The sequence below is a fragment of the Notamacropus eugenii genome, chromosome 3 (genome assembly GCF_028372415.1).
Source record: "Notamacropus eugenii isolate mMacEug1 chromosome 3, mMacEug1.pri_v2, whole genome shotgun sequence".
In the NCBI taxonomy this organism is placed as follows: Eukaryota; Metazoa; Chordata; class Mammalia; order Diprotodontia; family Macropodidae; genus Notamacropus; species Notamacropus eugenii.
The window spans coordinates 167,634,340-167,650,625 of record NC_092874.1 but is presented as its reverse complement, the minus strand read 5'-3'; the positions used below and the strand labels follow the sequence as shown (position 1 = coordinate 167,650,625).

Below are 16,286 nucleotides of genomic sequence, written 5' to 3'. Positions count from 1 at the left end.
AATGTAGTGAAATATGGAGTATCATTATTGCTTTTTATGGATTTGCAATATACCTCTGGATCAGACGTAGATACATCAAAAGATAACCAACAACATAAGGCAATATATTATTAAGATTTAAAAGAAAGCTGCAGACAGTGGGAGCTGTAGAAGCTCAGAGAAGGGAGAAATTACTATGGCCAGGAGTTAACAGGAAAGGCTTCTTGGATTTGACTGGGGACCTGGAGACAGAGAAGATTTCAGATTGTTGTATAAGAGGGAAAATAAAGTAAATAATCTTGTGAATGCAGGAAAATATAAGGAGTGTTTGGGGGATAACAAAAGACAACAAAATGACTGAAATGAAGGCTCTGTGTTCATTAAATTAACCCTGTTTGCTTCATGGAAGAATGTAATGGAATATTGGCCTTGGAAGATAGGTCGGGGCAAGATTTCGGAGAGTTTTGACTATTAAGCCAAGAAGACTTTGTCCAGTAGGTGAGGAAAATCTAATGGAGGTTATTCAGTAGAACAGTGGTAGGATGAAGGAATAATTTTATTATTATGTAAATATGGAAATGATCTGTGGAGTTTGTCAGCACGGGGAAATTTCTGGTGTGGGAACTTTCTCCAGGAAATGAAGATTTCACCTGATCTATGACTTTAGTAAGTCCAGTGCTCCATCCCATAAACTACACTGCCTAAATCACAAAGAAATTAAACAGCTTCCTCAGGTCAAGGAGGGAGAGTCAGAGGCAGGATTTAAATTCAGTTCTCCATGAACTCAAGTTTTGTACTATACACTATAAGCTTCCTACAGTATTTTATTTTTTTAATGCCTTATTGATTTTTTTTTTATGGTTGTTATCCTTCTCTTCCAATAAATCTTCCCTTGAAAGAGAAAACAAAGTGATTAATAAAAACACCTATGTCTAATGTCTAATGTCTAATCCATGCCCAGTTGCCCCTTTACCCAATACTTCATGGTATCTCCCCAGATGATGCTAGGTTCCTGCTCCCCCAGCCTCTATCCCTAACTTCTCACGCTCTTGATGGCAAACTGCTACTACCTCTAGCCATCCACCCTCACTCCAAGAGCAGCAATTGGGCCAAGGATATAGATTTATTAATGTTTATAGGGAGGGATGCTTTGAGAAATGAAATGTAGGTACTGTAAAAAAAAAGATCTCTTTAATCCTTTTTAAAAAGTATGATCTTAGTAAATGTTTCTTGAAATGAATTGGAGTTGATGGGAAAGTATCATCAAGGTTTATCAGTGGTCAGAATTATTTGGCCAAACAGTTAGTTAATTGAAAATATCTTTAAAAACAAAAACAATCAGCTTTGTTATAAGCTTGACTCAGTTGTCATTATTGTCTTCTAATATATTCCTACTACTTTAAAAAAGTTTAGAAAGTCTCATTTTTGTCTTAATTACATAGTTGTGTTAATCTTTGATCGCTATTTTTGGAAACCATGGTTTATGTCAAGTTGAGCTACGCCATAAACAGACTATGGATTAAATACATTTCAATTAAAAATCTTAAAGAAACTAGCACAGAATAAAGATTTCCCTCCTATCCCCACCAATCCCATCTTTGGCCAATCTACTTTTTTCCCTCCTCCCGACCAAGTAAGTAATGCTATCCTCTAAAAACCCTGGAAGTGTTCTTTCCTGCTTGGACAGACTTCTTTGGGGGCCCAGCTCAAGCACATTTGTCAAGGCTGAATGAGATTCAGGCAGCTGACCATCTCTGCCCACAGTCACAGAAAGAATGATGACCTTTAAGGGTGTTCACTGAGGAGTTCTTGCCAGCACAAACATGGATTCGATTTAAAGACAAATTATAAATTAATAAAGAAAAAAAAGGCCCAGACTCATTTAGCTGCCAAAATATACTATTCCCTGAAAAGATTCCTGAAAAGGATCTCAATTATCCAGCAAAAAATATCCCTCCAAATCTCCTTCCAGAGCTGAGATTAAGTCTGGCTTAAATTTCAAAATGTAAATCATTACCTCTGCCTTGGCCAGACTTATATATTTCTTGGAATATGAATATCATTCCACTATGTTACCACCTGCATTTTTCACACTAACTGTAGTTTTTCATATTATCAATAATAGTGATAATTTAACAAGTAAATTACCTGCAGAAAACTCTGAGAAATATATAGTGGTAAGGAAGGGTTTTTTTGGGGGGGACAATAGAGTTTACTGCAAATACTTTAGTATACAAAAATACTTTGTAAAAGACACTATCTCCAAAAGTATTCCTATCAGCTGTTTAACATAATAGAAACACAAACATAAACACACATACACAAATGAATACACAAAAGTGAAAAAAAGAAAAAAATACTCTACCATACCAGGGTGTAAAACCTATTTGTGGAGAACCCTTGGTGATTTAACACCTATTAAAAGATGATAAGGACCCAGGTACTTGAGGTTTCTGAGGACTTCTGAAGTATTCTGTCATCTTGACTCTCAAAGGAAGCCCTTGTGATGTTTTGAACCATTCTGTCTGGAAGCACCACTTGTTGCCTTAGAGACTGAGTTTATTCAGTGAATGTAAAATAATTTTTGTTTATGAAGCAGTTTTTTTCTCTGTCTCCTGGTGCATTTTATATTCCTCTCCTAATACAGACAGGGCTTGGCTTTCTCTAAAGTCAGAACGCTGCCTCTGAATTTGTATGTTTCACTGCCTGATTCTTTCCATTCCTAACTCAGAATTTAGCATTATCATTCTGCATCGTACACATGAGAAAGGAGCGCTAGTACTTCTGGAGGCTTGGACAATGGCAGACATAAGTTAGAATCCTGAAAGAGGGCAGAGTACAAGACACGTTACTCCTAGATTTCTTTCAAGGAAAAAAAACCCACCTGAAACATCTACGGCATTTTGAATATGAAACTGCTATCTACTTACAAACACATCCATGAGCAGGTGTTCTAGAGTCACTTCAAAGTCTTCCAGTTTGGCTGCCAAAGTCATGATGGCTTGGATTGTCTCTCAGGCCCAGCCGGCAACCTCAACCTTGAATACACCTTAACCCAGAAGACTTGTATGAGCAAATGGACCCAATCTGGTTTCAAAACAAAGCTGCTCTTAATGGACAGTGGAAATCACTGAGACAACATAGAACATTTCAGGCTAGGGAGCTCAGGACTCTGCAGCCAGAAAACAAAACAAATGAAACAGAAAACTCGATTTCAATAGCATCGAGGGGGTCAAGCCAGCCTGAAATCACTGGGCTTAAGCATCAAGGATCAGCCTTTCCAGTCCAGCTTTGCAGTCTGAGGTGCTGTGCTTAAATTCAGGAAAACACAACAGGGTGAAATGGAGAGAGGGAGATGAGGGAAAGGAAAGGAAGAGGGGGAGATAAATGGAATAAACTGTCTGACTCTACTGATATTTATAGGGCCACATGTTTTTGACTCAAGCCTATTTCTCAGTTCATTTCTGACCTTTCATAAATGGCTACACACACAGGAGAGTATTGTGGAAGGAGGGCAGTGGGTCCCACAGAAGTTGGCTGTGACCAATGCTAGGGCAATTCACACAGATACACCATCAATGGTTCTTTGTGAAAAAACATATCAGACCTTGTTCTAGACATGATGACAGAAAAGCTCATAGTCTTGTATGAAACAAGGAAATGAAAGTTGTACGGGTACTAATTTTTTCCTGCGAATATTATTAGATCTCTTACACTCTCCCTCTCCCTATCTCATTCTTTTCCTACCCTCCCTCTTACAAAAAATTGGCAAACATGATAAAAAATAAAATCCCATGTCAATTGCTCAGGCGTTTCTGGCAGTTAGAAGAGAATGATCTCAAATCACGCAAAAAAACCCTTTGCTTTTTCTGTGCTTAAAGTTTGCTATTTATATTCTGAGAAAAATTGCTGCTTGGGTAGTAGGTGAAACCTGGGGAAATCGCTAAGAAAACATAAGGTTGTCAGGTCTAGAGTTGCAGTCACTGTGACAGTAGTAATGAAGGTGCCCTACCACTTATTAACATGTGACCTTGGGAAAGATACAACCTCTCTGGGCTATTTCCTCACCTATAAATGATGGGGCTGGGCAGATGTCTACTGAGGTTCCTTCCATTTAGGTCTATGATCTTAAAGTTGGTTCCAGCCTCTGTGTAAATGGGCTATGTACATTTAACACTTCATTCTTGCAAAACATTTGTCAGAAAGCCTGTCATTGGATAAACATGACATCTCTGTGAAAATGGTGGTATGAACATTATGGTCCTCATTTTAGAGATGAGTTTCAGAAAGTTTAAGTGACTTGTTGATGATCACAAAGACAGTGTTTGGTGGAACTGGGACTCAAACAATTGATGACTGAATTTTCAGTCTCCCTAGTCCAATCATCTCTTCACTAATGCCTCTAGAAAGTCCTTTCTATTCTGTAGAGTCAGCAAATACTTTGTGGACTCCAAAAAAAGTATAGTTTTCTCTTGACTCTACCAAATCAGGGAAAACCAGACTGCTTCTGGATCAGATCAATTATCAGTGTAGTGAGTTGACACATACAAGTGGTGGAAGACTTGAAGTCTGTGAGATTACATCCCTTAAAATGAGCTGTGTCCTGCACCCTGTCAGTCAATCAAACAGCATTTATTAAGTGACTTAGGTGCTACTCTTTCTCATAGCCTCTGGAGGTCCAGATTTGAGGATACAATGTCTTCTGAAAGATTCTCTTCAGCCACAAAAAACATTAAAACGAGTAGTCTTTCTTAAGGTATAATAGTAAACCCTAAGCACTGAATGTGTGAAAATTGCTAATTCAATATCTTTATTTTGGTTGTTTATTGATTCCTTTGTATTTTCAAATAAATAGACTAACTCTGTCCTAAAATCAGAATTTAAAAACTGAGAGAGTATGTGTGTGTGTGTGTGTGTGTATGTGTGTGTGTGTGTGTGTGTGTGTGAGAGAGAGAGAGAGAGAGACAGAGAGAGAGAGAGACAGAGAGACAGAGAGACAGACAGAGAGAGACACACACACACACAGAGAAAGAGAGAGAGACACAGAGAGAGAGAGAGAAAGAGAGAGAAACAGAGAGAGAGACAGAGACAGACAGAGACAGAGAGAGAATTGGCAGAGGGTAATAATGTAGCATTTGAGATAAAGTAACACCTTGTTCATAAAAACGGATTTGAAATCTGTCAAAGAGGTCCAGAAACACAGCCAGGGATAAACTGTACCTAAATGCTCTTCCAGTTGTAGTTCTAGTCTACTTTCAAACACATGGACCAAGAATCAGAACAGGCTCCTGGCAGGCATCCCTCATTAGGCAAAAGCACCAGGGAGTGGACAAGCTGTGCTGTGATGAACAGTTTCGATAACCATGAATATACAGAAAAAATATTTCCCCAATGGGCAAGCTCATACATGCAGACCTCCATGTAAGTTCATTGTTTTGCCATGCTAGAAACAGACTTAGCAAACACAGGAACAACTTCACCACTGATGATTTCCAGTGCGAAGAAACTATTTGCTGTGTGGTTACTCTGATTTGCTAAACCGACGGTCATGTTGAAGGTCCTGAAAATGGGCAGCACAGTCTCCAAAACTCCAAGGAAGTGAGAGAGTGATTTGTAAGCACAATTCTCTGTCTGTCTGTCCGACCTTCTCCATCTCTCTGTCTCTGTATCTCTCTCTCTCACTTTCTCACTGAGTGTAGTATTGTTTCTACATTCCTATAAGTCTCAGTGAAGTCTTTAAGATAAGTCAAGCCTCTTTGCAGCTTTCTTAATTAAACTTAAAAGAAATTTAAAAATATTAAAGTATCAGGGATTTTATAGAGTTTTTTGTTTTCATAAAACATATTTCTGGGACAAAGGATTATATACTGAGAAAAACCTTTCTATTCGTCATCACTAAAAGGTCCTTGTTTCTCTGGAGAAAATAGTCTCGCATCAGAGACAACAGATATCTATTGTGGCATTCTTAACGATGTAGGCTTCTTGGGTCACAAAACTGTTCAAAATACTACACTTTCTTAGACTATGACAGCAAACTCTAACGTGTACTACTTAAATTCCTGAAAATGACAAGATTTTTGTCTGACCAAAGTTCTTCTCTTTCAGATTGGCGGAAGCTTGAGCAGTTGGTGGGAAAAGCTCTAGATTTGGGGCCAGACGACCTCGGTTCAAGTCTTAGAAAGTTACTGCTTGTGAGATGCTAGGTTAGCATTTAATATCTACAGGACTCATTTTCTTCATCTGTAAGATTAAAGAGTTGGGTTCAATATCCTTTCAGTGCCCTCCTTATTCTCAATCTATGAGTATATGATTTTTCTTATATTTTCTTTGCTCCCAAGCACATTCTACCAATGTTAGAATTAGCATTTTATTAGTACAAAATATAGTAAAAGATAGTATATAATAGTGATATATTATAGTAATATAATATATAGTGATACAATATATAGTAATACATGTTATTACTATATATTATATAATATAATACAGTAATATGATATATAATAGCATACAATATAGCATAGTATTTTATTAGTGTAAAATACTCATTTTATGTTTATATAACCTGTATTCTTATTTTTAAAAAATCTATTCATTTTTAATTCATGGAATAAAACAAGCACTTCTATAACATGGTATATTAGGAAAGATAATTACACACAAATCTTTAAATCTATTGTGTACAACTCACTATTCTTTCTAAATATATAAAATATTATCACGTAAATTTCTTTCTTTTTTTCTTTCTCTCCCCCCCAGAGATAGCTACCATTACACACAAGTAGGCATAGATATATGCGTATATGTTTATATGTACATACACATATGTATGTAAAATTATTTGATACATATTTCTATTTATCAGTTCTTTGTCTGGATGCAGATAGTGTCTTTCTTCATATGTCCTTTATAGTTAATTTGGATATGTATAATAGTAAAAATGACTTTATTCACGCAAAATCATTCTTAAAGCAATGTTGCTGTTGCTGTACACAATGTTCTCTTGGTTTTGCTCATTTCACTTTTCATTATTTCATGCAAATTTTTCTGTGTTTTTCTAGTACCCCTATACCACTATTCTTTACCTCTGACAACAAAGGGTAAGCTCTTTGAGAGCAAGGTTTGTATTGCTTTTTGATCTTTTTCAGCCTCAGAAGCTACAGAGTGCCTTGAACAGAGCAGATACTTAGTAAATGTCTGGAGCTAAATTGAATCTGCATGTGAGACTTTGGGGCAGGGAAGAGGATATGCCAGAGACATTCCTTCGTTAGAAGGTGATATCACTGAAAACACTTTCAGTTGGAGGACTGCTGGACAAACAAGTCTCAGTCCGAGGAGAGGGCCCACAGGTGACTGGGGTCAGACAGTGACAGGAAATGTCTGTGAGTTTGGAAATGTGGTTCAGAATGTGAGAAGAATGAAAGTCAGACGCACTAAGTTGTCCTTTGAGGACAAGTACTAGGTTGTTGATTGTGAGAAAAGGAAATTAATGTAAAATGATCTATTAAGTGATGACATCTTCAGAGTCATACAATTGACTGAAAGATACAGAGAATATAAGTACTTTGTTTTCTGTTCATAAAAATATCCCCCAAATATTTTACTTATTTAAGTAAAATACAGACCAAAAAGTCTCTCTTTGAAAAAAAGTATTTCTCAAGTATTGTGATTTGTCTTTCATTCTCGAAGAGGATCATGGCATCAGGAAGATAATGCCAGAACATACAAGTGAATTGGATTTAAGTGAGGAAGGGCCGTGCTGAGTCACCAGCCTCACTTTCTCCTCCAGAGCTATCTGGGTCCAGTGGCCATATATTCATCAGGATGACTAGAGATGGCCCAGGATGCAGAGGGAGACCCTAGCCTTTTTAAATTAAGGTTTTTCTGAGTTTTCACTCTGACTGAGGCGATGCCCATTTGGTGTTTAGGGCTCTTTAAGAATGAGCCAAAGGGATGGACCCTTTAATCCAAAAAGAAAAAAAAAAATCAAACCGGGAGGGAAAGATTCTCAAGGTTTCTGGCCAAAAGAGAAACAATCACTATTTACATTCACTGCAAGTCATCGCATCATCTTTCTGAAGTCATGGTCCTCTTCAAGAACAAAGGACAAACCACAACCTGTGAGTGGTCTGAGATGCCCACTGGGGACTCAATCGGCCAGTTCCAGTCAGGCAGCACAGTTCTTCCTCCTCTCCCCTCCCCTTCCCTCCTCTTCTCCCTCTTCTTCTCTCCATATGGGATATCATGCCCTTACCTGAGGGTGCTCTGATCAAAAGAAAGTAAATTTTGATGGCTAAAACCCATCATGACATCTTGGAGTTTACTGGCTACATTTCTTTCCTAAAGACCATGCCTTAAGCCTAATTCACTCTGACTCTTCTTGATTTTCCACACGTATGTTAAGATCAAACATATTTTTCACAGAAGCAACAATATAGAAAACTTCATAATGCTCTGATTATTAATATCAAGCAAGGTAAAAATGAGCAGTTCCTACACAAAAATCCAAATGGTGGTGAGATTCCACATAAGTGATGATCTTATCCAGATGGTCCTATTGGTATATGACATAATGTCAACTACTTCATACTTTAGCTCTACACTGCTATATAGATTGTCCCAGAATACAACCTCTTCAAGGAAACCTGTTTTTGTTGTTTAGTCATTTTTAAGTCATGTCCAACACTTCGTGACACCATTTGGGGCTTTCTTGGCAAAGATATGGCTTGCCATTTCCTTCTCCAGTTCATTTTACAGATGAGGAAACTGAGGTAAACAGGGTTAAGTGACTTACCCAGAGTTACATAAACTAGTAAGTGTCTGAGGCCAGATTTGAACTCAGGAAGAAGAGTCTCCCTGCCTCTAAGCCGAGGATTCTATCTACTCTGTCACTTTGCCACCCAAGGAGATCTGCAGCCACTCAGAAGAGATCTGCCTAAAAATCCACATAAGAAAATCTGAATGGATGGAAAGTATCCCTTTTTTGTCATAGCACATACCCAATTAATTGCAGATCTTGGTCATTTCTGTCTCCACCATCCCTAGCATCCATCCCCTATTCTCCACTCAAACTGTCCACACCCTGGTGATTCACCTTCCACAAAGTGCTAGTCTTAAAGCACAGGTCTGACCATTATTCCCTTACTCAATAATTCCCTTTGACTTTTAGGATTAACTCTAAAAATTGACTGTTAGGAATTTAAGCCACTCACAACCTGGCTCCAATTCACTTTACTGTCTTATTATATATTGTTCCCTTCATGATGCTACAATCCAACAGAATTGACTTTCTGGTTATTTTTCATACACAACATTCCTTTTCCCTTCTCCGTGTATTCGTATTCCTTCCATCTCATCTTTGCCGCTAGAATCCCTAGATTTTTTCAAATTATCTTTCAAACAATATTGTTCATGTTGATGTTCAGTTGTGTCCAAATCTATGTGACTCCATGGGCTTGTCTATAAGGTTTTCTTGGCAAAGATATTGCAGTGGCTGGCCATTTCCTTTCCAGTATATCCTCATTTTACAGTTGAGGAACTGAGGTGAATAGGTCTTCCTGAGTCCAAGCCGGGTATCTAGCACAGTACTTGGCACCTGGTAGGCACGTAATACGTGCTTGTTGGCCGTTTTTCCAGATTCTGCCTCACTGAATGGGCTGCCCTTTTGAGTTGGTCATTGAATAAAAAGATATTGGATATTTTCTGCAGACAGTTAGGGCTCAGAATTGGATTGGAGGAAGGCAGAATCACTATTGATTAGAGAAATGCAAATTAAAACAACTCTGAATACCACCTCACACCTATCAGATTGGGTAATATGACAGAAAGGAAAAATGACAAATATTGGAGGAGATGTGGAAAAATTGAGACACTAACACACTGGGGGGTAAGTTGCGTGAACTGAACCATTCTGGTGAGCAGTTTGGAACTATTCCCAAAGGGTTATAAAGGTATGCACACACTTTCACCCAGCACTGTAACTACTAGGTTTCTGAAAAAGAGCAAAGAAAAAGGAAAAAAGATCTATTTGTACAAAAATGTTTATAGCAGTTTGTTTGTTTGTTTGTTTGTTTTTGGGGGGGGGGAGTAGCAAAGAATTGGAAATTGAGGGAATGCTCATTAACCGAGGAATGGCTGAACAAGTTGACTATATGATGATAATAGATGATTGTGATGGAATAATATTGTGCTACACGAAATGACAAGAGGGTTAGTTTCAGAAAAACCTGGGAAGACATCTGTGAACTGATGTGAAATGAAGTGCAGAACCTCGAGAATATTTTACTCTGTAACAGTAATATTGTACAATGATCAGCTGTGAATGACAACTATTTTGATCAGTACAATGATCCAAGACAATTCTAAAAGACTTATGATGAGAAAAGCTATCCACTTCTAGAGAAAAAACTGATGGATTCTGAATGCTGATCAAAGCATACTTTTTAAACTTTATTTTTCTTAGTTTTTTCTTTTGGCCTATTTTTTTTCTTTCTTTCTTTTTTTTTGCAACATTGCTAATATGGCGGTATGTTTTGCAAGTCTTCACATGTAAAGTCTCTATCAAGTTGCTTCACTTCTTAAGGAGGAGGAAGGGGAATAAGGAAGGGAGGGAATTTAGAACTCAATTTAAAAATAAAAAGAGTAATTGAAAAAAATAAAAGATAGAGAAAAAAGAAGGCAGGCTTGTTTCTATTTGAGAAACTGCAGGGCATTTTCAGTGATCTCCAGTAACTCTCTAACACACACACACACACACACACACACACACACACACACACACACACACTCTTTTTTCACATGGATTTTCTTCTAGCAATGTTCCATAGCTTTGAATCACAGAAAAATCTTATAATCTGCATTGTAGCAAAGGATAATAAAGTAACACATGAGTAATACCATAATTATCCAGTAAATTTAAAAAGGCAGAATTAGGAAGGGCAATGGACTGGTTATACTGAGAGACTGAGATATAACAGAGTCCAAGTATTTTACCGACACATAGAGACTGTGAAAAAACCTAAAGGAAGGCCTCTAAGAGATTGGGTAAAACCCTCATAGAGAATTTGTGGTAGGATATGAATAAGAAGCACTAAAGATGAGATTTGGATGAATTGTAATTTGTAATATGATTGAGATAGAATATCTTCATCAATCACAGAGCTGCTGAATTATCAAAGAAATATAATTATTTTTATGTCATGCAAATATATTCCCATACTTAAATATAAACATACTTATAAATTTACATATAAGCCAATACATAAAAAATGTAAATAAATTAATATGTATGTATATTTTCCTACTGGACTATAAATTCCATGAAAGAAGAGGAGTTTTTTTCTAAACTTTGCTCCTAGCACCCAGTTCAGTGATCTGAGAAGATGAGTTGCTTAATAAATATTTTCTCAATTGATTAGAAAACTCAACTCCCAAAATGATTAGGATAGTCAAGATAATTTCATAATTTGGTTTGGGGTCATTAAGTTAAGACTCTGAGTCAAGGCAGAGATAAAATGGTGACTAGTGAACATGCTGTCACTCTGCAGGCCCTACTGTAAGATAAGAAAGGGATGGGGTTTTAAAAGTATCGGGCTGGTCTTAGTAAAACAGGCCCCTTTGATGGCTGAATAGATAGATGCCTGTCTTCAATTATTTATAATGCTTTTACTGTCTGTCATAGCTCTCTCTAGGAGCACAGACATGTTAATTTAAAGGTTGATTTCTATAGGACCCTTGACAGGCTGGCACTGCAGTTTGCTGAGGGCAGTGGTTGTCAATAGACCATGGAAGCTGTTTCTTACTGCCTGATCTGCCAATGTCTGTGTTCTAACACTGGTCAAAGAGCTTGAACAACCAAACCTGTCTTCCTCTGTTCACAAAGAATTTTAGATTTGACAGAAGCCTTGACAAGCACATGGGGGACGTTCTGCCGACTCCCCCTTCAGTGGTCCCTGCTCCTCCCTCCTCCCCCACTGACTCAGAGTCCCCTGACCATTCATAAGGATGAATTCCAAGGCTATTTCAAAATTAACAGAGAGTGAAAATAGTGTCAGGCACTTGTACAGACGCTTTGGGCCCAAGATGAAGAGGAATACATAATGACTGTCCTGATCTTCCTTCAATCTTGCCACCTGTCACATGCTTTATCACTTGGAGCAAAAGAGCTTCACTGAGGCCGGGGAGCTCACATCCACCACAGGACATGCGTTACGTGCCCAGAATTCCCGCCCAGTTATTACACTGCTCTGTTGCACCTTATTTCCAAGAGTGAAAATAAGTCCATAGATGGTCACTCTATTTTCCTAAGAAAAATATGATGTCTATTTACAGAAGTTTCAGGAGGCTTCCCAATGTGGGGAAAAACAAAAACAACTGCCTAGAGAACTTTCTTTGATGCTCTCTAGAGTAGCTGTAGAGGAAAGGAGATCCATGGGTAAAACATTTATTGGTAGTGGCTCAGAAAGGAACGACCTTCACAAATTGGCAGCACTGCTTTGTTAATATTTTATGTTTGCTGTTTACAGGACGTTCTCCAATATGAGACCTTTTCTTGGTGGATGGATAGGGGCTGAAGGTTTGGATGAAGGACAGATAAAATTTTCTCATTGCGAAATCATTACCTTATTACAAAGAAGGGAGTGAGCCTAAACGTGGCAGGGAAGGAGACAGGTGCTCAAAGGCAGGATTACCTTTGTGGTTGTTCAGTCATGTCTCAGTCTTCGTGACCCCATTTGAGGTTTTCTTGGCAAAGATACTGGAGTGGTTTGCCATTTCCTTCTCCAGCTCATTTTACAAGATGAGTAAACTGAGGCAAACAGGATTAAGTGATTTGCTCAAAGTTCAGAAAGCTAGTAGCTAACTGTTTGAGGCTGGATTTGAACTCAGGAAGAGGAGTCTTCATGACTCCAGTCTTGGTTCTGTATCTGCTACATCACCTAGATGCCCTGTCAAATGCAGGTTACTTGATCTCAAGTCCAGCATTCTTTCTTCTGTGTCATATATAGCCAAGAAACTGATGCAGTGCTATTCAGAAGACTGCGATCACTAAGCCTTGAGGAAAAGAATTCAATTCTGATCCCAGATCTATGGGTCAGTTTAATAATTGACTACTGAGAGGCACAATATTCCCTGACCAGTAGGATTTTTAGTGTCTTGAGATTTAGAACTAGAAGAATAACCTTTAAAAAAGGGGCTCTAAACATTTTTGTGTCTGGAATCATGCCTCCCTTCACTCCCCCCCCCCCCAAACTCTTTGACAGTTTGATGAAACCTGTGGACCCACTTCTCAGAATACCACTTATAAATGTATAAGCTAAAATATACAAGATTACAAAGGAAGTCGATTATGTGGAAATTCAGTTATTGAAATAAAAAAAAATTCATGGACTCCATGCTATACAGATTATTGTGTAGCCCTTTGATTTTACACATGAGATAATTATTTTCCAGAGAGGGGAAAAGATTTGCCAAATGGCCCAAGTAGAAAAGAAAGGACTGTGAGGCAGCTAGGTGGCACAGTGGATAGAGCACTGGCCCTGGAGTCAGGAGGACCTGAGTTCAAATCTAGCCTAAGACATTTACTAACTTTGTGACCCTGGGCAAGTCACTTAACCCTGATTGCCTCCAAAAGGAAAAAAAAAAAACCAAGGATAATCCATGTCTTCTCACTCCAAATACGGTGCTATTTCCTCTACTACATGTTGCTTCTCTATTTAAATTTCAGTTCTGTTCTTACAGGGACATAGCAAATTTCACTGGATAGAGGTTGTAAGACTTTGACAACTTAAGTGTTGACTTTTTTCCCTACGAACATAAAAATTAACTTTTACACATTTAATTATCTTTATTTCTTGGTTAGGCCTTATATCTTCAGCCCATAGAGATGGTTGGCTTCAAAGGCTTACTATCTGTTACTCACTGGTGTTAGAGAAATGCAACCCTTCAAGAATTTAAAGAGAACATCAGAATCCAATACAACTGGCAATGATCTGCTCCAACCTCCAGCTGGCAGAGAACTTTATCTTTCACCAAGAGCGTCAGAACTTGGAAAATATTCACAGTATAGAGAGCTGAAGAATGACTGTGGGAGTCTGGCTCTTGACCTTTAACCCTCAGTGGGATTAATGTAATTCCATCTCTGAGAAAAGTGCAACTTCCCCAAAACAGTAAGATAAATGTTTGCATAAGAATTACTCCAAATGGGAAGTGTTGGAAGACTGTTTGGATATGACAAGAGTGCCCTTCGTCCTTAGAAAAAAAAGAATAACCTGAGTCCCTTTCACCATTTCAAATCCCTGATCAAGTTTAGCTAGAGGAATGACAGAAAAAAGGGACTTCAGAGCTGAGGATACAGGATTTTCTTTATGGATCTAAGCAAAGTCAACCAGAGACCAGGCAAGTTTCTCCATACGCTACCTTTACCACTAAGAGAGAAAAATCACAGACGTACAGAATTTTAGAGCTCAGCAGGACCTTACAAATTCTCTTTGTTGTTGTTTGGCTGCTTTCAGTCTTGTCATTTGGGGTTTTCTTGGCAAAGATACTAGAGTGGTTTGCTATTTCCTTCTCTAGTTCATTTTACAGGTAAGGAAAGGAAGGTAAACAGCGTTCATTGACTTGCCCAGGGTCACACAGCTAGTAAGTGCCTGAGGCCATATTTTGGTCCCACACTCTAGCCACTGCACCACCAAGCTGCCCACAAACCTTCTGGTACTACCTCTACATGAAAAAGAATCCTAGCTACAACACACTCAGTGATTAGTTATTCAGTAAAGCTCTATTCAAAGAATTCCAAGGAGGAAGAACTTACTCTTTTTCCAGATGGCCCATTCCATTTATTGATGCTTCTGATTTTGGGGGGAAAAATTTTTTTTTTCCCCTGATGTTAGGCCTGGATTTGCCACTTTGCAAAATTTTAAGCCTAGGCAGTCTATTCTATCTTTAGGGGTCTTAAATAATACATCCTAAAACCATCCAAGTTGGTCAGTTCTGGTGTTTTTTGTTTTCATCTGCCATATCTAGGGAGAAAACCACTCATTGACTTTTGGGGACCATCAAAGAGTTGGCAAGAGCTGATCTTTACAGTTTGTATCCAAAGTACTTAAATCACTAATCCGTACAGTCCATTTCTCTCCTGAAATAAACATGTACTTATTCAAACTTGGAGAATAGTATGGTAAAGTAGAAAAATTTGGAATCAGAGGACCTGAGGTCAAAGTTCGGCTCCATCACTTATTATCCCTATAGTCTTAGGTAACTTACTTATCTCTCTGGGGCCCCTTTCTCTCATCTATAAAATGGAGTATTGGACTAGAATTTAGGGTTCTTAACCTTTGTGTGTATGTTAGGAAATCCTATGGATCCTCAGAATAATGTTTTTAAATGCATAAAAGAAAATACATAGCATGACAAAAGAAACCAATCATATTGTAATAGTTATCAAAATATTTTTTAAAAAAAACACACTTAAAGAGTTAAGAACCCCTGGTCTAGATGATACCTGCTGGTTCTTGAACCTTTACATCTGTGATCTTATAAGGGAAATCAAAGCCATATATATAGTGAGAGGGGGATAATATGATGACTCCATTACAATAAACTAGAGTAAAATTCTGAAACTTTGTGTCCTTTCCTGGGATATATGTGTGTGTGTGTGTGTGTGTGTGTATATGTATATGTATATGTGTATGTATATGTATATATATATGTATGTATATATGTGTATATTTAACACTTTGGTGCAGAATTTGTCATGTTATACGTTATTTTGGTTTGCTATTTTCATTCTGTAAAATAGATCAAAATTGTTTTTCTAAGTTTACACTTAAAGACATTTGACATGAAGAAAAGGGAAGGAGTTATCCAAAATTATGTCCTACAGCGGTTTCTGAAACAACACAAGACTTGTTGAAGCAAGGCATAATTTGGTGGAAGTAAAGGAATGAGGATTGGTTAAATGTTTCTGAGTTTTTGGTTGGATTTTTTAAAACTTTGTGAATATGTCCTTTGCAAATTGTAGTGTTTTTTGTTTTTTTAAAGAAGATTAATGAACAAAGTATGGAGCGGCTAGGTGGTGGTGCCACTAGATGGAGCTTTGGTCCAGGAGTCAGGAAGACTCATTTTCCTGAGTTCAAATCCAGCCTCCAGACTGGCTGTGTGACCCTGGGCAAGTCACTTGACCCTGTTTATCTTAATTTCCTCATCTATAAAATAAGCTAGAGAAAGAAACGGCAAATCACTCCAGTATCTTTGCTAATAAAACCCCAAATGGGGTCATGAAGAGTTGGACATAGCTGAAACAACTGAAC

General features: G+C 37.9%; 1 protein-coding gene across 4 annotated transcripts in view; it reads right to left on the bottom strand.

The window, feature by feature from the left end:
* FRMD4A (FERM domain containing 4A) overlaps positions 1-16,286 on the bottom strand; it is a 547,164-nt gene that overhangs the window by 406,840 nt on the left and 124,038 nt on the right. Inside the window, exon 1 of one of the 4 annotated variants that reach the window (XM_072653269.1) lies at positions 2,910-3,374. The exons of 1 other annotated variant lie outside the window; for it this stretch is intronic. Coding sequence is in view for 1 of the 3 variants with exons in the window: in XM_072653268.1 (XP_072509369.1) it covers positions 2,910-2,975 (66 nt within the window). In the remaining 2 variants the exon portion in view is untranslated. Of the gene's footprint in view, positions 1-2,909; positions 3,375-16,286 lie in introns of those variants that run through there. 2 more of the 4 variants (XM_072653267.1, XM_072653268.1) reach the window with 2 other exon arrangements.